The sequence below is a fragment of the Arvicola amphibius genome, chromosome 11 (assembly GCF_903992535.2).
Source record: "Arvicola amphibius chromosome 11, mArvAmp1.2, whole genome shotgun sequence".
Classification (NCBI taxonomy): domain Eukaryota; kingdom Metazoa; phylum Chordata; class Mammalia; order Rodentia; family Cricetidae; genus Arvicola; species Arvicola amphibius.
This window is the reverse complement of record NC_052057.2, coordinates 75,058,692-75,084,140: the sequence shown is the minus strand read 5'-3', so window position 1 is coordinate 75,084,140 and position 25,449 is coordinate 75,058,692. Positions and strand designations below refer to the sequence as shown.

Here is a 25,449-nt window from a genome sequence, read left to right as displayed (position 1 = left end):
TGCTTGCATTTCCTATCACTTTCCACTGTTTCCTCTCCTTAAAGTTACTTTAATAAGATTATTGTGTGTGTGTATGTGTGTGTGTGTGTGTGTGTGCGCGCTCGCGCGCGCGTGTGTGTGTATGTGCATGTGTGTGTTGAGGTTTTTATTGATGTGAAGAGACACTAGCCATGGAAACTGTTATAAAGAAAGACATTAAATTGGGGATAGCTTACACTTTCAGAGATTTAGTCCATTACTGTCATGGCAGAATGCAGACAGACAGACATGGTGTTGGGGAAGGAGCTGAGAGTTCTCCATCTTAGTTCTTCATCTTAATCCACAGGCAACAGAAGAATACTATGAGGTACACTAGGTATAGCTAGAGCATATGAGACCTCAAAGTCCTCCCCCACAGTGACACACTTCCAACAAGGTTATACCTCCTAATAGTGCCCCTCCCAATGTGCCTATGGGGGCTATTTTCTTCCAAACCACCATGTTCCACTCCCTGGCTCCCATAAGCTTAGAGCTGTATCATAATGCAAAACACATTTAGTACAACTTCAAAACCTCCATAGTCTCTAACAGTTTCAAACTTGTTTGAAAGTTCAAAGTTTCTCCCAAGACTCATAGCAATTTCTTAACTGTAATCCCCTGAAAACCAAAATGAAAAAGCAGGTCATATACTTCCAACACACAACAGCATAGGATATGCATTACCATTCCAAAAGGGAATGGAACAAAGTAAGAAAATTAGACCAAAGCAAGACTGAAACTCAGCTGGGCAAACTCTCAACTCTGCATCTCCGTGTCTGAAGTCAAAATGCTCGTCAGATCTCCAACTCCTTGCAGCTTTGGTGACTGCAACACACTTCTCTCTCCTGAGCTGGTCCCGCTCTTAGCAGCTTTCCTTGGCAGGTATCCCATGGCTCTGGCATTTCCAACATTTTCCAGGCTTCACCTTCGCAGCTTCACACAATGGCCTCTCTGGGCCTCCATCCGGGAAACCCCTGACATATGAGTGGCCCCAGTAGCTTTCCTCAGTCTCAGAGGGAGATTCCATAACACCTTTCTTCTATCCTTGACTCTAAAGCCAGAACCATTTGGCCAAAGCTGACAAGTTTTGCTGCTTTTTGCAGCTGAACATGGCCCCCTTGTTCAATTATATCTTCACCGACTTTCTGTTTTTGATGCTTTTCCTAAGCTTGTCTGTCCCGGAACTTGCCCTGTAGACCAGGTTGGTCTCAAACTCAAGGTATCTGCCAGCCTCTGGTGTACTGAGATTAAAGGTGTACCCCGTGACATCTGGTGTACTGAGATTAAAGGTGTACCCCATCACATCTTGGGTACTGAGATTAAAGGTGTACCCCATGACATCTGGTGTACTGAGATTAAAGGTGTGCCCCATGACATCTGGTGTACTGAGATTAAAGGTGTGCCCCATGACATCTGGTGTACTGAGATTAAAGGTGTACCCCATGACATCTGGTGTACTGAGATTAAAGGTGTACCCCATGACATCTGGCCCTAAGCTTTTCTTTTATTCCTTTTTACAAGTTGGAAGCTTACCGGGTTGGTCTCGCCCTGAGGTCACCATTCCTTTATTCCATTTTTTAATCTGTTTGTCTCCTTGAACACAGGATTTGGCTCCATTCCACTGCCTGGTGCCCTCTTTCTCAATCTGCATATTTTGTGTTTTTCCTTGCTCAGCTTGCTCCTTTTCATTATAAATCTATATAAGAGTTAACACTAATAACCACATGACAGAGTCTAGACTAGGTTGTTTTGAGATTTCCTCTATCAAAGGGATTAATCCAAAACTCCTCACTTTAGCCTCAGGCAGAATTTTTGGACAAGGGCAAAAAGCAGCCACATTCTTCACCAAAATATCACAATAATAGTCTCTAGGCAACTATAATTCTAAAATTTTAATAAAATACTAAATTACTAAATCCTAAATTACTAAGTACTCATTTACTAAAATACTAAAATTCTTCTCCTCTGGAACCTCTTGAGCCAGGCCCCCAAGTTCACATCACCCTCAGCACCACCGTCTTTCTTCCAAGTTCCTACTAGCATGACCCATTAATCAGCACTTAAAGTATTCAACTGTTTTTCTAATCCACAGTTCCAAAGTCCATATTCTTCCAAACAAAACACGATCAGGCCTGTCACAGCATACCCCAGTCCTTGGAACCAACTACTGTCTTAGTGAGGGATTCTATTCCTGTGAAGAGACATCATGACCATAACCTTATGAAGAAAAACATTTAATTGGGCTGGCTTACAGTCTCAGAGGTTTAGTCCATTGTCTTCATGGTGACATGCAGGTAGAAGGAGTTGAAGAAGGATCTGTGGGTTCTACATCTTTATTCATGGGCAGCAGAAGGAGACTGTGAGCCACACTGGGCATGGCGTGAGCAGGAGACCTCAAAGCCTGACCCACAGTGACACACTTCTTCCAACAAGGGTACACCTCCTAATAGTGCCACTCCCTATGGGCTACTTGAGGCCATTTTCTTTCAAGCCACCACAATGTGTCAGTGTGTACACATTTATACTAGTATCCACAGGTCAGAAGTACTGTGATCACGCGGAGCTGGAGTAGAAAGGTGTCTCTAAGTGGCCAGACTTGGGTGCTCAGAGCCAAAGTCCAGTCCTCATGACTGCACAGGAAGTGCTCATAGCTACTGAGCCATCTTGTCTCTCCAGCCCCGAAAATGAGAAACCTTAACACTCACTGTCTTGGAAACTTAATATAGAGTACTGTCTTAGGGTTTGTCTAACAATGTCTGCGGAACCAGAAGAGTACTTCAAGATATTCATGGCAGAAAAAAGTTAAGACTAAAGAAAAGGTTTTCAAATCTTTTCTCTAAGTCACCAATTCTATGAAAATCTAGTTGCTAGCTGGCAAAGCATTAAAATGGTTTAGAGAAGGAACTTTGTGTTGCACGCAACTCAGAACAGTAAGTAGTACTATTAAAATATGGCATATTTATGATCCACCAATTTTTAAAAGATGCGTTTACCTTTTATGTGCATGGGTATTTTGACACATGAGTGTGCATGCATGCAAAAGCCTGTATGTGTGCACCATGTGTATGACTGGTGTCCACAGAGGCCACAGAGGGCATCATATTCCCTGGAACTGCGGTTAAGACAGCCGAGAGCTGCCATATGGGTGCTAGGAACTGAAACTGGGTCATTTGCAGACCAACAAGTACTCTTAACCACTGAGCCACCTCTTCAGCCCCAATCTTATAAACTTTAAAATTAGGTTTCAGATCATGGTATGGGGGCACATGCCTTTAATCCCAGCATTTGAGAGGCAGAGGCAGAAGCAGGTGGATGTGAGTTTGAGTTCCAGGACTGCACACTGCACAAAGAAACCTTGTCTCAAAAAAAAAAAAAAAAAAAAAAAAAAAAAAAAAAAAAAAAAAAAAAAGCCACAGCTGGATCTGATGTGTCTCCCAAGTTCCAGGTAGTAAAGGAATGATTCCCAGCAGGGCACTCTTAGGAGGCACTCAGGTCGGTGGCAGTGGGCCCTAAAAGGGGAACAGTGGGACCCTGGCTTCTTCTCCTGCTGACTTTCTGGCCTGAAGAGGAGGTTTTATTGTAATATGGGCCCTCAACACGGTGGCACAGCCACAGACCATGAACTGAAATGTGTAACATAGGAACCAAAATAAGTCTCGTCTCTGGTATTTTGTTATAATGAAAACCTAACAAACTTTCAATATTAAGGTAAAAAAGGAACAGAATCAATAGCGATTACTATAAATGGAGAGATAAAATAACAATGAAATCAAAACCATCCGATCAAAATAACAATGAAATCAAAACCATCCGTATCACTGAAAATGAATGTCTGGCAAAGCTCTAATACTCCTTAAAAGTTTTGGGATTCACAGTTCTCTATTTTCTACGACTAGCCGTGAGTGCAGTAATAACTCAGACACTGGTAAACGTGAGGTGGGTGGAGCCCTGGTTGTATTTGAAGTCTCCGCCCAGGCTATAGCCTCAAACTCACTGTGCAGCTCAGACGGCCATGAATCTCGGAAGGCAGGGACTACAGGTGGGTGACACCACATCAGGCAAATTCAGTATTTTTATATTATAATTGTGTCCTAGGATCAGAACTCGGTGACTGGCAAAGCTCAAGCACTTTTTATTACCATACACTGAGTTTGTGAAAGTTTACTCACTTTATTTGCTGAAAAGTATAATAGGATGATGGATAAAAACGTGTTCAAGTCTAAAGGTATACACTGGGAGAATAACATTAGAGACAAACAGATCAGAGGGAAAGGAAACAGAAAACTGACAAAGGCATGAGTTAATCACGTGTTTTTAATGGGTGCAGGATGTTGAACTGTTACACATAAACTTTAACAAGACACATTTTAAGTTGTGAATTAAGTAATAAACCAAACATTTTATAACTCACAAACACTGATGCCTGGAGGACGCTCCTCGGAGGAGTCTGAGCAGTAAGGGTCTCAGCTCCCATGAGGCCTGGCCTGCCTCCTGCTGCCTTACCTATTCCCATAATGCAGGAAAATGAAGGAGCAGGGTCAGAGCAGAGGCCAGGGGTATAGCTCAGGGGCAGAGCGCTTGCTGGCACGTGAGAGGCCCCGATTTCCCTCACCAGATGAAATGCAGGAAGACAGGGAGGAAAGGAGGAAAAGCTTGTTTGTCTGCTTCTTCCCACCAGGATCTCTGTTACTTGCCTTGTAATCTGCAGGCTCTCCCAAATTTAACAAGTAGGAATGTCTGACCCCACAAAGGCGACTGGCTCCCCGGGCCCAACTCCTAACTGCCCTGTACACCCCTTTCCACCGGTGCCACTTTAAAGACCACCTCACCAGCTGTGATCAGATAGTTCCTCCAACAATAATTCCCACAGGATGGAACTGCTTCCTAATGGGAAAGCAGAGCTACGCCAGCAGACCTGTGGAGCCTGGGCGACCCAGACCTGTGAACCGGTGAGTCCGGAAGGCGGCAAAGGAGCAGGCTCCCAGAACACTGTGATGGTCAAGCGCCTCTCAAGCCACTGTCTCCATCACCCTAAGGAGGAGTTCACAAGCGCATGAGGCAGCCCCCCAATCCGCAGCAGCCTCACCCCAATGCAGTTGGCTTCGCTCTTTCATTCCTAAACATTGATTTGAAAGGAAGAGTTCTGTTAATTGACAAACTAGTAGTACAAACTGAAAAACCAGAAATGACTTCAATTTCATCATCCTGAAACAGTGTTAACATCTGGAGAGCACTAGCTCTTTCTTTTTGTGAGTATGTTTGTGTCTATACCTTTATACATTCAAGCTTTTTTTAGTTAAATTGGAAATCTAAGATATACCAAATTTTCTTCACTAAATTATGTTCTAAGCATTTTACTCACACAATTAAATATTCTTAAATTCACTTTAGTAACCCTACATTATAAAAATAAAAATAATAAATGTATTTCACTGGATGTGATCAAAGCTATTATACTTTAAGCTCGTCAAAGCATTTAAATAGATGCATAACACAGAAATAATTTAATTACCATATTCCATAACAAGAAACTGTACTTAGCCATTTAGAAATTATTTGTTGCTCCTAATTTTTCACAATGGCAAATAATGGGATAAATAGCCTTGACAATTAATCTTTATCAACATTTCTAATTCTAGTAACTCAGCATAGAGTCCTAAAAGTAAATTCTCAACTAATAGCATTAATTTTCTAAGCATTTATTTGATTCAATTGTCACTCTGAAGAAATACACAATAGAGTAAACTCTGGTACTATTCCATAAATATAACTTTCAATTTATTATCAAAACAGCTTAAGAGTGAAGAAGTTGGAATGGGACAGTCCCTTTTAAAGTTCAGTGTGATGCTTCAGACAGGCTAGTCTCTAAGCTCTGCTGGCTCCCTTATCAGAAGCACCAAGTACAGAAACTAACATTTATTATAGTGTTCTGTTAAGATCTGATGTGGGATTCCCCTCTGTCTGCTATGAATATGTTTTATTACCAATGGTTAATGAAGAAGCTGCTTCATCCTATAGCAGGCAGAATACAGCCAGGCTGGAAAAGATATAGAGAGAGAGTAGGCAGAGTCAGAGAGATACCATGTAGCTGCCAAAAGAGTCAGATACCGGAGCTGGAACCTTACTGGGTAAGCCACAGTCTCACCACAATGAACAGATTAATAGAAATTGGATAATTTAAGATATACAAGCTAACTAGGAAAATGCTTGAGCTATTGGCCAAATAGTATTGTAATTAATATAATTTCTGTGTGATTACTCAGGTCTGGGTGGCCAGGAAACAAACAAGCAGCCTCTGATTACAGATGGCACCAGCATGGGCCAACTACATCCACACAAAACCTGGGAGAGCTTGGGAAGTAAGTCTAGACACAAAGAACAGAGTTAAGCACAGCTTCTTAGTAGCAGCATTTTCTTGGGTGGGCTCTGTTTGCTGGCCACAAGCAGAGGCATAGCTTCTTTAAGAGCCAGCTTCCTGGTTCGTGCTGCCATGAATGGCTTTGGCCTTTTCAAGAGGTCTTGCTACAGAGCACTTGGGGTTTGTGAGCAGAATACTACAACTTGCTTAATGGCAACACAGATCCGCTGTGTTCTTGGAGTTGGGGTAGTGAGCATGGCTTGCAGAGCTGGCGGTAAACAGACCTCGACCATGTTGAACTGGGCAGAGCCAAAGGACAAAGCAGCTTTAGTCCTGGCCACGCCCATTTAGCATAAAATAAAGGGTGCTCCTGGTCAGAAAATTATTACAAATATACAATAGGGCAGATTCAGACATAAAAGACTTCTAAACAAGACAGAGTATGTTTAAAATAAAAAGTATGTAGGCTTGGGAGAAAAAAGAAAAAGTACAGACAGTTATAAAAAGAAATTAATAGTTTTAAAAAATAAAGTCTTTAAAGAGATAGCAAAAGCAATATAAAAGAGTACAAACAGTCATATATTAAAGGAGTAAAGAAAAAACACATAAAGATAGAATATACACAGAGGGTCAGAATTATGTATATTATTGTGTTTTCTTTGAATTTTTTGACTGCAGAGAGTCATTTGGTTTCGGGGGCTGCTAAGCTAAACCAACATAAAGGTATCTTGACTTCAAAATTTGAGTCCAAGTATATGTTACTTTGGAAAAAAAGGTCTGCTTTTGTTTCCACAGAAGATGAGAACCTATGAATTCTTCTAGGGTAATGTGGTTTGATGGAACAAGCCCCCCCCACAACAGGTGTCCATAAACCCTAATAATACTTCACCCAACAAGCAGCAGGAAACAGTTTGGAGAAAACTACACCCAAATTCCCAATTGTTTATAAATGTTTATTTTCATTCTTTTAAAAGTTGGTTATAATAATGGTCAGTCAATTTTAAAAATAAATAAATAAATAAATAAATAAGGGGAATATGATATAGAGATGAATACTTTGCATTGGTATGGATCTTGGCCTATTGATACAAATTTAAGGTAGATTTGCTACACTGTGTATATGTATTTTTGATCTTGATTAAGGTATTATGTTTATAAATCTTATTTAAAAATGTAATGTATAATCAAAATTACAGATTACTAGATAGTCATCTATAATAATCAAACTTTTAGTCAAGTTAGGTTTTCTAGATATATATATATATAGTGAGAGATATATTTCAATTAGATAGATAATCTTCATCACTTCAAAGACCTACAGAATATGGCATTTAAAATGTTTTAAGAACTTAGACTTTTGGGGCTGGAGAGATGGCTCAGAGGTTAAGAGCATTGCCTGCTCTTCCAAAGGTCCTGAGTTCAATTCCCAGGAACCACATGATGGCTCACAACCATCTGTAATGGGGCCTGGTGCTCTCTTCCGGCCTGCAAGCATACACACAGACAGAATATTGTATACATAATAAATAAATAAATTTTTAAAAAAAGAACTTAAGACTTTTTCTCAACAGTGAGACATGTCTGTTCCTGGCAGTACCAATTACTTCAAAAGGAAGATGGGCATTGAAGAGTCTCCTTATGGAGTTTGCTAGCCATTTGGGCAAGAAACTGCTTGATATTATGCTCTTTAAACTGGACACGCAGGACCCACAGAAAAATGACTGCTGAATTGCCTAAAGAAGGCAAGACGGTCATTCAAGATTCTTGCTTCATGAAAGAATCTGCCAGACATTCTGCAGAATACAGAAGAAAGTGACTGACAAACTGCCAATATAGGCAAAGCAGTCTTTCAAATTTTCCTTCATGGAAAAGTCTGCCAGATACTATGGGTCTATAGGCTAAATATGGATGCCCCAATGTTACAGAAGAACTTTGGGTGACTGTCCAAGTAGCGAGACGTCTCTGTCAATTCAAGAGTTTTGGAAGTTGCTTACAATGCACTTTCTGTTTACTTAGGTCATATCATATCCTTCTGGGGTCTTTGAAGAGTTGAAGACAGATAGTTATAGTTTTTCTTAGTCACGACAAAAGATAAATTAGATATGAAACTTTAGACTCACAAAGATAAAATAGATGATAGAATATTTTCTTTAATTTTGCCAGATTCAAATAGACTAAATATTGTAACTGTAATTCTTGCTTGAACCTGTTTTGTTACATTTGTTTGTAACATTTTACTATGTTAAAATTAAAACTTTCCTTTTTACTTAGACAGAAAAGGGGAGATGATGTGGGATTCCACTCTGTATGCTATGAATATGTTTACCATTGGTTAATGAAGAACCTGCTTCTATAGCCCGACTAGAAGAAATATAGAGAGTAGGCGGCCATGTAGCTGCCAGAGAAGACAGATGCCAGAGCCAGAACCTTACCCAGTAAGCCACAGCCTTGAGACGATACACAGATAAACAAAAATGAGTTAATTTAGGATATAAGAGTTAACTAGGAAAACACATTAACTAATGGCCAAATAGTGTTGTAACTAATATATTTTCTGTGTGATTATTCAGGGCTGGCACCTGGAAATGAAGGGGCAGTCTCCGATTACAAAACCCCCTCTGTTCCAGCTGTTGGTCCATCCACACTCAGTAAACTGTGGTGGTCTGCATGAGAATGGCCCCATAGGCTTATAGATCAGAGTGTAAGTTCTCAGCTACTGCTCCAATGTGATGCCTGTCTGCCTGTTTACTGCTATGCTTCCTGCCATGATGATCAGAGACTTACTCTCTGACACTGTAACCAACCCCCAATTAAATGTTTTCTTCTGTAAGTTACCTTGGTCATGGTGTCTCTTCACAGCAACAGAAACGTAACTAAGACACATGCTTTCACGTGTGTTAAAATGAAGCAGAAGGGAATGCAGAGACTGAAGTCTCAAAGACCTGGAGTTCAAGCCCAGTAGTGTCACCTCGATAAATGGCAACTTGAAGCTTATGTTTTCTCTACATTAGAGACATTTGACACAAAATGCAAACAGGATACAACAAGTGGGAATGCAGGACAGTCCAGATCTGTCTCTCTCCCTTCTCCTCCTCTCACTCACAAGACAGACCTCAGATGCGAGAAGACAGCAGTGCTCTGCCGACATGCACAGCCGCGTCCACCTCCAACTCGACTCTTCCTGGATGAAACCTGCATCCTTTTCCCTCGAAATAAAGCATCACTAATCAGAGACCCCCATCAGACAGAGTGGTTTCCAATCTCTCACTAGCCTGGGTCACTGACAGCATGATTTAGCTTTCTCAGAACATGGCTCCTGGAATGAAACAGTTCCAATATGCTCTGAAAAGCCCTGAGTGAAGGTTATCTCCCCAAATAGAGACCAAATTGTGTCAGATTCATTTTCTTTACTCATATTCATAGGTCATCAAAATTCATAATCCATGAAACTACAATTCTGACTATAGTCCACATACTGTCATAACTGAGGCAGGTGAAATTAGTAGGAGGAAGGCAGTTGGAATAAAGATGCCTCCATCAAGGTACTTAATAGTCAGGGCTCTGTCTACTATTGGGCAGGAATGAGAATGCAACTACTCATTTTACAGAGGGCATTTATAAAGATTAAAAGTATCAGCTAAAGAATCAGACATGTAGATGTTACTCTGAAATGAACAGTAATGTTTTATTTTATTACTGAAGAAACGACAGTATCTCTTGATTAAGCACCATTACATTTAACGGTCCAAAGCAGTATTTTGGTCTATTCGAAATTTGAGTAGTGTAGGCTTTGCTGAAACTCAAGCTACCAAGTTAAAAAAAAAAAAAAAAAAACCATGTAGTCATCATCTTTTGAAAATTAAGATCCATCTCTACCAGTAGGTGGAGCCATGGAGCAGTAATCAAAACTTTCTGTTCAAAGGCTAGAAACAGAACCCTGAGTCAACCCCAAAAGCAGCAGTAAACCGCATGCCCGCCATCCCCTATCGGTGTTCATATCCCCATCAGCGTTCATGGGCAGCTCTGTGAAAAGCAACATTAAAAATTTTTGAATAATGCACACTTACAAACCAATGCTGGATTTGGAGTACTTACAAAACATTGCAAGAAATGAAAAAGAAATTTCAGCAGAAAGATGCAAATAGTTCAAACAACACCTCAGAATGCACACACTCCTGCTTACTCTAATCAAAACAAACCAGAAGCAGCTCACCCACTACAGGAGCAAATATTTATGATGCCCGGTGACATATGAGTGGAGATGAAAGCAGTGTGCTTATTTATTTTGGTACTATGAAAGGATGGAGCCCGTAGGGAAAGCCAAAACAATGTTCTTACCTTTTAACATGATCTAGTGATTCCAGAGACTTTATCTAACATGCACGAAGGTATCTATTAAAGGGAGTTTTATGTACCAAAACAAACGCTTGACAGAAAACGTTCAACATTTGAAGAATGTGCTGCTGATCCATCAACCTGACATCCTGCTAGTAAGCAAGGATCCATACTTTCTTTAGCATCTGCTCAGCCACTAATTACACAGTTACGTCATTAAAACTCAACTAACATGTCATGTCCTTAGTCATACTCATATTTCAACTGTCCACAACCTACATAGTGACCATCAAATAGTGACAGCACACTGGAGAGTTCAGAGAACTGTACAAAATCACAGAAGACTCTAACAAACAGCCCTGACCTCAACAGATCTGTCTACATAAGGCACAGTTTCTCCCCTAGAAACATCTACTTAATCTTCAGTGCTTGGCCTCAACTACATTGGGTTACCTGCTTATTCCAGGATCCTAGGAGTTTGTGTCACACTTGGTAACTCCAATATACTAATAGCCCTACAGATTTTTTGTTTTTCTCAATCCGTATAAGGAAGGTAAAAAAGAAAGGAAACTGTCAAGACAGCAGGATCAAAGTATTTTTTTTAATTGTGAACCCTTTACATTTTCTTACCTCTAATTCAAGGAGTCTTGTAAGTGTTCTGTATTTGCCAGAGTTTGTGTGGGTTTTTCTTTGTATGAAATAGTATCTTTAAAAAAATATTTTTCACACAGTGTTGCATACCTGTAATTCCAGAACTAGGGAAATACAAGTGGGAGGAACAGAAGTTCAAAAATCTTCAGTTATATAATTAGTTTAAGATTAGCCTGGCTACCTGAGACTTTGTGTCAAACAACCGAAAACAGGGGATGGGAGGAAGAGGAAAAAAAAAGAAACCACATAAGAATTCTAAATGAGATTGGAGGCAAAGGCAGGAAGCTTGCAGATTTGAGGCCAGCCTGAACTACACTGAGTTTTAGACCGGCTGGGACAACACAATGAGACTGTAGATAATAGCTTATATTCATATTCTGTATCCTAAGAGCTGATTCAGTAAAAGTACTTGTATTTTTATATTCTGAAAATTAAACCTCAAATTTCTAACCCAAATAAAATTTGACTCCTATGGCTCTTAGTTTCTTTCCTACTGCTATGATAAAGCACCAGGATCAGAGCAACTTGATTTGAGGTTCATCATCCAGGGAAGTGGGACCAGAACATGAAGGCTGGAATGGATGTAGAGGCTGTGGAGAGAGATGCTGCTTGCTGGCATGCTCAGCCTGCTTTCTTATGGTACTCGAACCATCAGCCCAGGGGTGGCACCACCCACTGTAAGATGGGCCCTTCTTCATCTACCATCAACCAAAAAGATGCACCACAGGCTGCCCACAGGCCAATCTGGTAGGAGCATTTTTCCAATTGGGGTTCTCTCTTCCAAAATGACTCTAGCTTGTGTCAAGCTGACATAAAACTAGCCCGAGCAGCCTCCAAACCTGACTAATCCCCTCAAGAGCAGTGCCTCAGCTTTCACACTAACTGGGCCATAGACCTGTAAAACACCAGTGGTGAATATGGCACGGTTTATACCTTATTCCTTTTCAATATGAGCTATGTTCTGAAAGACTAAGGGTTAAACTCCTCTATGCAACAGGCATCCAAAGTGGCAACACACGGGATTCACCTGTTGTGCCCACTTTTCAAGTAACTCAAGAATCTCATATTAGCTGTCTGAAAAGGTAGCATATGACTGGTTTAAGACACAGTGTCGAAGCCTCTGCCTAAGGAAGTCCCATGATGCAGAGGCGACTTCTCCAGGAAGCTCTACCATTTGAGCACAGAACACTGACCGGCACACAAATCTTTTTTTTTTAACAGCATAAATCTTTAAACTTGGAAAATCTGACTTTGCGCAGCATTTTTTGACTAATAATCACTTTGTTCCATAACAGTCATGTCCATAAGCTAAATATACCTGCAATGGTTTTAAAAATCATGCTAGCTTGGGAAAAAATGGTTTCCCCATCCCTCACTTATGGTATGTCCGCTGTCAACTTGGGCTTCTTTCAGGGTGAACGGCCTGTAGCTGCTTGTAGTTCCATTTCAATTTTCCTGCTACTTAGAAAAGTCTGCTCAACCTCACAGGCTTCGAGATAGATGATGTCCAAATCTATTTCGGTTGCTCAAGTCTTGTTTTGTGTGTTTGTGTGTGTGTGTGTGTGTGTGTGTGTGTGTGTGTATGTGTGTGTGTGTGTGTGTGTGGTGGGGGGCACACACCACAGCTCCAGTGCAGAGGTCAGAGGCAGCTATGCAGACCTGTTCTTTCCTTCCACCTTTGTGTGGATTCTGAACTTGGGTGGTCAGGCTTCCCATCTGGCAGCAAGTGCTTTTGCTGCCTGCTTAGAATTTTCCCTGCTAGTTGTCTGGATCGTTTTTAGTCTACAATTACATGTTTGAAACCAAATTTTGGATAAATGACCTATTATTTTACACTGATCTCACACAGTTTCATATCTAAAACTGATGCTCAGCTCAGTCTGAGGTAACTTCATCTATTCATTCATTCAAATATTTATTAATCATGAGTTGGGCTCCAACACTGTGGTGAAAATAAAGAGCTGAAATGATAGCTAGTTTTGAATTTATTTTAAAATAAAAATTTGTAATTAAAATTCTACTTAGTAACTAAAGAAAAAAATAAGTCTCTTAAATAAAATTACAAAACCACCTAATCTTCTGCCAAGTTCTGTAACCTTAAACTTAGGAACTAAAGATTCAAGGGTAATGGAAGCTTGTGATTCAATCAAATGCTTGTTTTAAAGAGCTCTGAATAGGATTCCAAGATTATCTACCTTGTTTTTTTCCATTACACATCTCCACATATCCCCAAAGTACTCAGTATCAATACTGAGTTAACTGATACACAAAGCCTTGATCAGGATAATATACCCACCTTAGCCTCTGGGTACATTTATACTCCCTGTAACACTGAGCAATGTTGGTCAGGGAAAAAAATACTCATTAAGAAAAATTTTCTGTCTCAAACCTAAGGAGTTCCAATATACTCTCTTGGAGATCTAGAAATTGTTTACAAGTTTTAAGAGCTCGTAAAATAGGGTAATTCTATAGTATTTGCTTTATTTGCCACGATAGTAGTTTTAAAATTCCGTTACCCATTTCAATCTTAGTCTAGGAATGAGCAAGGGAAAAAAATGGAGCTTAAATTGGTCTTTGTGGGTTAATTAAGACACTGAGTACAACTCTTGGGACCAGCCTGGTTTTCCATCCCTTGGAATCCTCCCTCTCATTCATTTCCTCCTCAGGGAGCAGGGACACATAACACATGCTGTGTAACTTTATATAAGGTGACTGACTGCTTTTACTACTTATATGTAGCTGAAAGTGAGGGTCATGTCTGCTCATCTGGGAAAGCAAACAGTATTGAGAAATGAAAAGTTACTTCCATTAAAGACCTTTAATTACCATTATTAAAAACCCTCTCACCAGTGCCTTACTACCTCCTGAATTCTGGTACTTTAAAATATGCTAAGTCATAATAAAAATACAGTTCAAAGTAAGTAACAAAAGTATTATTTCAAATCCCATTTAGTATTTTACACCGAATTCATTAGCATACTACCTTGTATCAGGAAAGAGTCTGACTTTATTTCTTTATTTAATTTATTTATTCTCAGACAGGATTTCTCTGTGTAACAGTCCTAGCTGTCCTGGAACTCGCTTTGTAGACCAAGCTGGCCTCAAACTCACAGAGATCTGCCTGTCTCTGCTTCCCAAGTGCTGAGATTAAAGGTGTCCGCCACCACTGCCTGGTAAGACTTTCACTTTAAAGAAGAATTCCTCAAAAGGATACTCAAATAGAACCTCTTACTCTATCTTGCAGACAAAAAGTAAATAAGGAAATAATAGAATTTAGTGAAAAATCTACTATAAGCAAAATTTCTAAAAGATGCTGTCCTTGTTACTTGTTTTAAATACCTTGCTCGGTGGGCAGTGGTGGTGCACACCTTAATCCCAGCACTTGGGAGGCAGAGCCAGGAAGATCTCTGAGTTCGAGGCCAGCCTGGTCTCTAAGAACCAAAAATAAATAAGTAAAACTAAAAAATACCTTGTTCATGAGACTTAAAATATAATTGAGGGGAAAAATAGGCTGTCATAAAAGTAAGAGGAAAAATAAGAATATTTTATTATACAAAATGATCATGGGACCCAGCATGATGGCTCAGGCCCGCTACTTGGAAGTCTGAAGCAGGGGGATCATGAGTTAAAGGTAAGACTAGACAATTTGGACAGGCTCTGCCATAAACAAACAAATGACTGACGCTCCCGGTTGGAATGCTAGCTTAGCAAGTGTGAGACCCTAAGTACACTCTCCTAGTACCCATCCCCAAAGTAACCTCATAAATACAGAGCTTCTGGTAGCAAGCAATGAGGCACCCGGTTCATATGTAAACAAAGTAAAATTCTTTCTGTCTCGTAATTCTAAATCTGGCAACCAAAATTGACCCAACTACGGAGTTGAGCCAAAGATTTCATAGAAAAAAAAATTACAAATGCCTAGGAGCAACTGGTGTTGGGGCATCGGAAACAAAGTCCTTTGTGCACGTTCATCCGTGGTTTCTCTCCTAAAAACCTCCTTTAACAAATGAGAAAACTGATTCGAAACCATCAACTTTGCACACTAGTTCCTGGCACCTAAGGCCCACCCGCTAAAAGGAAGCAGTTCGGGTGAGGACCACAATGGGACATCTAGGCCCATTGTTCTGGGAACCTCGGGACCAGCGCAGCACTGCAAGGCACGCGAAGCCGCGCAGGTGTGGGGAGAGGGCCAGGGGGCGGGGGCGAACAGGTGTACCCGGGGTCACGGCTAAGGGACAAGGGGCCCTACTTGAAAGAGATGCGGAGAAAGGAGCGGAGGACAAAGTCACTGCTGGGGCTGGCCGCGGGCGTGACGGGCTGGCAGCGGGCTGGGGGTCGCAGAGTCCGGGGACACTGAGGCCAGCCGAGGGTGAAAGGCTGTCCATCCAGAGACGGACAGACCAGCCTACAGAGCCCGGAACAATGGCCCGAGTCCCTCCGAGAGAAGACAAAAGCGCTGAGCCGTGGGGTGCGGGCCCCGGGGCGGCGGTTACCTGCGAGAGCTGCCGGGGATGCGGGCAGCCGAAGAGCGCAGAGCTGGAGCTGAAGCTGATGGCTCCTCGGCGGCTGAGGACGTGCTGGGGGACCGGCCTGTCCAGGGGCAGCACCGGCAGCTGGTAGCATACTTCCATTGAACACGCCCGCCTTGCCTCCGCGCGGCGCCCGCCACTCCGCGGTCGCCCGCCCGCCCCTGCGCTGCGAGGGGGCCGCGCCGCGGGGACCCGGGACCGAGGCGCGCGCCGGGCGGGCGGCGCAGACGATCGCGGTCGCCTCCCAGCCCTCCGCGAGGCTGGCGGCGGGAAGGGCTGCAGCGGGCGATCGGGAGCCGAGGGGGCCGAGCGGACGGGCGGCGTTTAAAGGGGAACCGAGCCGCCCCTGGGCACCGCGGCGCGCCAGCGAGAGAGCGAGTGAGCGAGCGGTCCGGGGCCGGGACCACTGGGGGCGCGGAGCAGCGAGCAAGCTCGGCCGCCGGAGCCCTGCCCCTCCCCTCCCCCGAGCCTCACTCCACTCCGCCGCCGGCGCGAGCCCGGCGTAATTCACACTTTGCAGCAGCGGACCCTGCGCCAACCACGGCCGCCGCCACCGTGACGTCACGACGCCGCGCCGCAGGCCCCGCGCCCCGCGCCGCCGCAGCGCCCGGGAGCCCGCTGCTGGCCGGGACCCGGCTGCCTGCGTCCTCTCCTCTCGACGCCGCGCCCCGCGCCGGGCCGGCCCCTCCCGCCCCCCCGCAGCTCCCTCCCCGCAACCCGCGGCGCGTGCGCAGGAGTGTTGCGAGGGGCATCCTCGGGAGCACGGACCAGGAGTTTGTCCGGCCTACGCGACGGGCGCTGTTCCGTCCGGCAGACCCCGTTCAAACACCCCGAGGCACCGGGTGCCCTCACCGCGCTCGGCCCGGCGGGGCACCGCGCGCTTCCCCTCCTGGAATGCTCGTTCTAGGGCTTCGCGGGGCACCGCTGCGACGGTGACGTCAGCAGGCCTCGCGGGCACGGTCCTCCTGCTACGTCACCGTCCATGCCCTAGCGAGGCAAGGCTCCAGAGGCTTGCCTTGGCAGGTGAGGCCCCGGGCCATCGGAGCCTGCAGGGCAGAGAGAGGCCAAAAACCCCAGAGTGAGGAGGGTCTTTGAATGAAGGGGAAACACCGAGTCTGAGAAAGAAGTGAAATTCTGCCACCAAGAAAAGAGCTGAGAAATGACGATATTGACAAGACAAAGGGGACAAGGAGACCCAAAGTTCCTCTAGCCAAACGTGTCCCTTCTCGGTTAGCTTTTGGCTCCTTAGGGTGTAGGAAAAGATCTTCACCTGTTTTGGTAAAATAAGGATATAATTTGATTGTTCTTTGCCAAGTTTCTGTCCCAAACTGCCAGAGCTCTTCAGCAGGCACTGACTGTTCAGATGCTTTCGGCATCAGATACATCAGCCTGAACAAGCTCTCTCCTGCTGGCAAAATGGATTCGGGTCATTTCTCAGGGCATCTAGTCTCCCAGTTATTTGAGACGATTGTTGGCAAGGTTGCAGGCCTTTCGAAGTACGGTGCCCAGCCCAAGTTTGATGACGATATAAATCAAGTAGAGTACACATACTCAGATAAAGGAACAAAGGCGTATTCTCTTACTGTTTAAACAGCGTGCCCCCGGTGTATTTTCTACTTCCCCGGCCTTCACTGTTACATGATATGATCGCTCCTGTGTTAGGGAGTTTGTCTTCTCTAGATGGTAAAACGCTAACTGCGCTGCTTTTTGTGCAGCAACTGATCTCACTGTCTTTGACATTCTAATTATTCCCTCAACATGTACTAGATGTGTTCTGCATCTCATTTGGGATTATACTTTTGCCCAGTTACTCTTCAGAAAGCCATCAGACAGTTGATTAAGTTGGAGCTAAACTCATAGAGACAGCCATGCCCTCAACCTTCCATAGGTCAATCCCAAGAACTAACCTCAGGCCATATGTGCTCTACATCTGTTAGGCATGGGGGCATACACGTGTAATTGCAGTTCTTAGAAAACTGAGGCAGCAGGATGAAGAGTCTCATGAGGGTCAGCGCCAGCTCAGACATCACAGTGACATCAAAACTAGGCATCCAAACAACAACAACTACCGTTTGAGTACGTCTACACAAAACTGATACTGGTGAAAATTTGTGTTGAATAAAATATACCACAGTTAATAACATTCAAGTGTTTGGTTCACTAAATAATAAGACCACTAAGTAGGCAACTAGACATTATATCTTTCTCCATCAAGGTATATTACAGTGTACCTGTCTGAGCCAAAAACCCTATCAGGTACTGTAATGCAGTGTTTTTACTCAACACTATAGTCACATAAGTAATTTGATCCGATTTCTACAGATAAGCAATCAGTTTCCAAAACTAAGTCACTTGCCATAGTAAACTCTGGTCTGATTTCAGAGCCATCCGTTTTCCACCGGGGAAAGAGATTCATTTGTTTCTAGTGTTCTTGGGAAGGCATTAGGGTTCATCAGAGAAACACTAGAAAGGATGGGAGAGTTAAAGAGAGATTTTAAGCGGTTGGCTTAAGATTGCCAAAGCAGAGATCTGGGGAGCAGACAGACAGAGTTGGTCTTGCATTCTGGGATCTGAAACCGCTACGAGAAAACTGCTGGGCTGAAAACCCAGGCAGGATTTCTAGTTTGGGGTCTTTCGACAGAGTTGATGCTTCTTCAGGAAACCTAAATCTTTGCTCTTAAACCTTCCAACAGAATAGATGAGACCTGGCTACCTTGATGAGGATAATCTGCTTAAAATCTACAGATTGTAAGTGTTGGCAACATTTTGACCAGTGCTGTACCAAACAACTGGGTGCTATAGCCTTACCAGCCTGACATAAAAGGAACCACCACTGGCAGAAACTTTAAACTTGAATAGTGAAGGAAATCCCATTACTTAAAGCAACAGAAAAATAAATGCCAAAAAAAGTCAAGGTTCAAAGGATGCTTTTATATGAGGAGAATACAGAGGACTTGGATATTTAAAAAGAATGTCCTCTGAATATGAAGACTTGACCTACTTAAAAAAACTGCCATCCATCAAGTTAATCTATACACTTACATGATCGTGGGATATATAACTAGACATGTTGATTCTACTACTGCCAGATGTTGGATTAGCCACAACACTCATATGAGATTTTTTAAAAAAAACAACAAAAAACGAAGTGAATATGAGAGTTGGATCACAGAAGCAGAATCACTGAAAGTGGTGCAAAAAGGATGTACTATAGAGGCTTGTTATTATAATGCAAGCTTTCTTATGGAGAAGCTTGTGTGGTAAGGCCAGGGAGGAATGATTACAGGCTCGTAGAAAAGCCACTAAACCGGGACTGGGAAGGGGAACTGCTGAGGAGGTTTATGGAAGGCTTTTGCCTCAATGTCTAGTAGTGCGTGTGAAGTCACTGGAAGTCAGCATGACGGCAGATAGGAAGAAAATCCAGCTGCAAAGAGGTAAGAGGCTTGGACGAGTTGTGACCTATGAGAAAAAACTGGAACCTGTGTCTTTTCCTCACTCTGTCTCACCCCAGGGACCCAATCTGTAGAAGAAACTGGTACCCATAACCAAGGAGCTAGCCCTGGCTGCCGAGAAACTGAAGATACTGCAGGCCTGGCTACTATTCCTTAACATTGAGGCAAGTTGACAGGATAGGAGATGTTTGCACAAGTGGCAATGGCACCTAGAACGTTGTATAAATCTTCAACATGTAATAACTTCCACTTCTTAAATCTTGCAAATTTGTGCTGTGTGCAGCTGAAACCAGAACCATAAAAGAAGGGAAAAGACAACTTCTTGGAAATGCAGTTCTAGTTAGCAGAATTGACTGGCAGTACAACATTACCCCAGTCCTACCCTTGCCGTCCTGACAGCCATGCTCACTTGCTCGTTTATTTGTCAGCAGAATCATCCTTCCTGTAATATGCAGCTTTCTCTTGCACAACCCAAGGCAGATCACACCCTCTCCAAGAGAGATTACAATGTCTTCTTTGAGCTGTATTCATTCCTCCACTTGATAAGTCACAGTACCTCTCGGATATTCTGAAACCTGAATACTAACACAGAAGGCTACCTGCCATTAGTTAGTACTAGAAGAATGACATGGAGACAAACAGAAAATATTTGGCTAAGATGTACAAAGCTATTGTCCCCCGTTTCTGCATCTGGTAATATTCTTACAGTTACTGTTCGTAACTCCCATCTTCCTCTGCCGGAGTCATCTCATACTCCCTTTGCCTTCAGGAAATGTCTTCACCGGTAGTGAGTGGTTCCTTGTCTTGTGAACTGATCGAACCTTCTTTCCAGAACAGTCTTCTCATAAGAATTGTTGTAGCTTACCCACAGAGTCTATGAACACTACATACCAAGAGGAGTCCCACAGTTTCCTGCATTCCTTTCTTCTCCAGCTGTGTAGCCGGTTGGATCAAGCACTCCAGATAACATAATCATCCTTTCCGGGGTTTGATAGTTAACTAGGAGTCCAGAACGGCCAAGTGGCAGTCAACGTCCAATATACTTAAACTCTTACTATGAGCCTCAGTGGGAGCCTTCTCTTCTAGGATATTCAGAGAGATCAACAGCTCAATTTTAGATGTATAGCCTCTGTAACAATGAAGAATAAACTGCTGTTTTCAGCACCCAGTTTCTCGCCACATGTTATAGCAGCCCTGGCAAACTCACAATAACGATACTCAGTTCTGACTCTGAGTCAGAGCAGGTTTTATGAAGGTTCTAGACTCATTTCTCTGTGTCCAGTTATAAAAGTGTCCCTTGCTCATGACAGAGCTGCTGCTCACAGACTCACGGGAGCTGTGGATGCCTGTCCAGAACCAGCCTAAGATCAAGCCAATCAACATTCCAGCTCGAGGTGGGGGAGGGGCTCATGAGGCCCCACCCCTAGCTGAGAGTTATTGGCCCTTCGTGGCAGCTTCAGGAGGGAGAGACAGTTTTCTTAAGGGGTGTGGCCTCTCCTCTCAAAGGTTACCCATGCTCTGGTGCCCGGCCCTAAATTCAAGTGCATTTGGGCAGCGCTAATTGGACTGAGAAGTTTGTGAAGAGAAAAATAAAGGGAGGAGGTGTAGAAAGTTGGGAGGAGGACGTGGGTGGTCCAGGGGAAGTTGAAGAGGGGGCAGAGGTGAGATTGCTATGGTTAAATTACATCGTGGACATATATGAAATTCTCAAAAGACAGGCTAAAACATCTTAAAAATACATAAAGCCTTTGAATGGGGAAAAGTAACAACTAACCAAGTTAGCTGTTTTTTTTTTTTTTCTTTTGGGAGAGGAGGGGCACAGCAGAAAATGCATCTGCTGATTAAAGGATGTGGGAGACCTGAGAAAATGGATCATGAATGTTAGTCTCTAGTTATAAATATTGAGGTAACTGCTTGTGAGGTACTTGCATTTCATTGTTAAAATAAGCTCCTCCATGATATCTCTGGGGAACAGTCATGAAGACAGGGGCCCTTTCCTTCACTGTCCATGCTGAAGTTTTCACCCTCAGCTCATTAAAATGTGTCATTACTTGATAACAGAATTGTTGCACATGAGGATAATTAAACTGAGATTAAAAAAATCACAGCGGATCAGGATGGGTCCCAATATAAGTAATACCAAGTATTACTAGGCATCGTCAGAATATAGAAGACATACATGGAACAGACATTCCTTTGGAGCTGCCAAAAACAACCAACCCTGTTTACAAGCCAATGCTGGGTTTTGTACTACCCAAACCCTGAAAGAATACATTTTTATTGATTTAAGAACCAGGTCTTGGTCCTTTGTTCCAAGAGTGCTACAGAACTACATTTCTATTGGATTAAGAACCGGACCTTGGTTCTTTGTCCCAAGAGTGCTACAGAACTAATATAGAAAGTAGTTTCATTTGAATCTGAAATGCCCCAAATCAGGCTAATATTTTGGGTTGTTGTTCCCCAGCTGGTGGCACTATTCAGGGCGGCTATTAAACCTTAAGGGGCAGGGCCAGGCTGGCAGAAATAGGTCATTAAGTGCAGACCTTTAAAGGTTACTCTTGCTCTCCAGTTTCCTTCCCACTTCTGTGCTCTCCAGCCTACATGAGGTGAAGAAGTGTTTCTGCCACACACCCCAACGGCCTCAGTGTTCTACTTTGGGACGTCATGACACTTTCCATGCCCAGAAGCATGGATGTAATTGAGCAGATTCTGAAACAAAATAAATCCTTTCCCCCCTTTAATTTGTTTATGTCAGATATTTTGGTAACAATGACCAAAAGTAGATAGATAGATAGATAGATAGATAGATAGATAGATAGATAGATAGATAGATATGAAGGGAGAGAGGGAGGGAGGGAGAGAGAGTGAGAGAGAGAGAGAGAGATTGAGAGAGAGAGATTTATTGTTTATAAACTTATGGTTGGAGGGAAGGCCAGTCCCACAAGGGGCAGCCAACCCACAAGGGGCAGCAGCAGGTCACCTGAGGCCTCTTGGTGGTGGGAGACTGTGGCAGGTATGAAACAGACAAATTCATCATGCAGAGAAAGAGTTTAGGTTTAGAGTCTATTTAGTCGGTTATGGAAGGGAAAGGGAAGGGGAAAGGGAGAGGAGGGGAGAAGAAAGAGGGAGAGAGGCAGTAGTTACCTCTTCAGAAGAGAGCGTGCTGGAGTGGAGGCTGGGGATCTAATTGCCTTGGCAGAAGTGGGGGTTGGAAGTGGACAGAGCTTGTCTCTTAAAGGGACAGGGTACCCAGGTGACAGGGAAGGTCAGCAAAATAATAGCATAGATGATAGATAGATAGATAGATAGATAGATAGATAGATAGATAGATAGAGATGATATATAGAGATAGATAGATATAGATAGATAGATAGATAGATAGATAGATAGATAGATAGATAGATAGATGATAGATAGACAGACAGATAGATATGAAAGGAAAGAAAGAAAGAAAAGAAAATATAGCTCAGAAAATTGGTACAGAGAAGTGTAATTGTTGCTATGACTAATGAGCCCATGTTCTCAGAGCCTTGGACTAGATGTGCAGGATGAACTGGGAAGAGTCTGGAGATGCAAGCTGGAGAAACCCTAGACTGTTGTAAGTAGAGCCCAGTGACCAGTTCTGTTGGGAGCTACAAGACCAGGATGCAGCAGTAGAGTCCAGGCTTGGGAGGTCTCAGATGGGAAGAAAGACCCACTTGTGAAATGAACTAAAAGTCATCCATGGTACATTCTAGGAAAGCATTTTTTTTTACATTTTATGTAGTGTGAATTCTAAATGGTTTTAATACTAAAAACTCCCAAACCAATTAGAATTTGTGCTACAATTCTGTTCATATTCTGATGTTCTGAGAGTGGATTCAAATGTCATTGACTAATAAAGTTGGCAGATGCAAAACAATGTTGAAATCGAGCTGTGACATGGTTATAATCGACTGCCTTTAGACAATTTCATGTTGAAAATCAGGAGGGAAGAAAAGAGAAAGATTTGAAAATGATAAAGTCTAGCCTGAAAAAGAACGAAATTGCAGAAAGGAGAGCATCACTGAGAGTAGTACCATTATAAAGACCTCGAATGCTCTGCATTGGGATAGTAGGAGATATCGTCTCAAGAACTAGCCAAACTCCACCCACTACAGGGCCCAGCATTAATACCATAAATGCTTTTCAAGTACATTCCCTTGGGAACATCTCTTTTTTACATGGCTACCTAGGAAAGTGTTTTTCATGGTTCAGTCATCCACACACTTAGTGGCTCCTGCACTTACGGCTCAAGGGCATGGGTTCTACTCCAGACGGGGACAGGCCTTCTGTCAGCATGGTTTTTAAGGCAGGAAAACTACAAGAGTTATAGGGTCACTGAGGGTCCCAACTAGTGTCCAGAAGAAAGCGTGGAAGGCATGGCAGTGTGTGGCAGGATAAGGACTCTGCAGGCATCCTCTAAAGGTCACTACAAAGCTATGAAGGTTGACCCAAACTGCAGCAGGATGTTGGAGATGTGAGGACTGACTCTCCAGTGAGGAAGTCCACAGTGACGTAGAACCAGACCAAGAGAGGAGCCAGGTGATCTCCAAACAGCAGGGTCATGGGACTGTGATGTCCACACCCATTGGAGATCATATCATGCTATCGAATGGCCCATGGAGCTATGTGATTTACAGTTTGCCCTATTGGTTCCTGAGCTTGCCTTGCTTCACTCCATGCCTGATAGTCTTCCTGTACCGCCCTCTTAGAGCCAGAACGTTCACTCTGTGCCACTGCATCTTGGAATTGCATAGCTTTCCTTTGGATTTTTACAAACGTAAACAGTTTGCCTTGAGCCTCAGAAGAGACTTTGAACTTTTGAATATTGATGAAATTGGTTATTTTTGTTTTATTTCGGGTGTTCTTTAAGTTAGAATGTGTGTATTTTGCATTCTTTAATGACCATGAGTCATTGGTGTCCAAGGGCAGAAGAATGCTATGGGTTGAATTTGAAATGTAAGCCACAGGCTCAGGTTGTGAATACTTACTCCTCAGCTGGTGGTGATATTTTAGGAAGTTCTAGAACATTTGGGAATATGTTATACCTGGAGGAAATAGGTTACTAGGGGCAACTCTTTAATGGTTATTCCTGGCCATACTTCCTACTTTGCTCCAAAGTTCTTATGAGTGTCCTCTGACAAGAGATACACTGCTAATATACTAGGAGACTCTGTTATGCTTTTCCTGCCATGAAAAACTGAAATAATTAAAAGTATGAGCTAAAGCAAACAGGCTCTAGCTTGCTTTTCTGTTACTGTAATAAAATACAATGACCAAATGCAAGTTGAGGAAGAAGGGATTATTTGGCTTATAGATTATACTACAGTAAATGAAAGCCAATGCAAAAACTTAAGGCCTTCGGCAGAAACAATGAAAGTGGCATTGAAGGCTCATGATTAGCTATCTTTCTTACATAGCCCAAGACCTCCTGTCTAAGAATGGCACTGCCCAAGATAGGCTGAACCCTCCTCCATCAATTAGAAATCAAGAAAATATCCCACAGACATACTCACTGGCCAATCTAATGGAGACAATTCCTCAACTGAGGGTTCTTCTTCTTAGGGTATCAGGTTGACATCCAAAATCAGCTGTCACATAGCCTTTCCCTTTTAAGTTGTTCCTGCCACAGAAACATGAAAGGAATCAAACACAGATTTAAAAATTAAAATTACTGCACAATTTTAACAGAAAGAGAGGGAAGGAAATAAAATACCTTTTTAATCCCCAGATTGTCTATGCATTTATTTATTCACTGGATATTTACCAAATAGCCACAATATATTGGACACTCTACCAGGCATCTAAACTAAACCCAAGAGTGGTCTCTGTCCAGATGAAGTCACATATTAATGGAGGCATGTGTAAGTCAGTAAATGTGTAACAGCATAATTTAACATAATTGGTATTAGGAAATTTATTAGTCATCTTCCTGTCACTAACACATACCTATGACAAAGCAGCTTACATGGAGAACAGTAAAACAGTACAGATTTATTTTGGCTTACTGGTTTGGTGTTTTCATTCTGTGGTTGTTTGTAGATGGAAGTTTCTGTCCTGCCTGGTTCCACAGTCATTCAGTGCC

General features: G+C 42.8%; 1 protein-coding gene across 1 annotated transcript in view; it reads right to left on the bottom strand.

The window, feature by feature from the left end:
- The window catches only part of Pde7a (phosphodiesterase 7A), a 92,173-nt gene extending 76,180 nt beyond the window's left edge, over window positions 1–15,993 (bottom strand). The window contains exon 1 of the mRNA XM_038348319.1: window positions 15,856–15,993. Coding sequence (XP_038204247.1) covers window positions 15,856–15,993 — 138 coding nt within the window. The remainder of the gene's footprint in view (window positions 1–15,855) is intronic.
- Window positions 15,994–25,449: the final 9,456 nt, after the last annotated feature.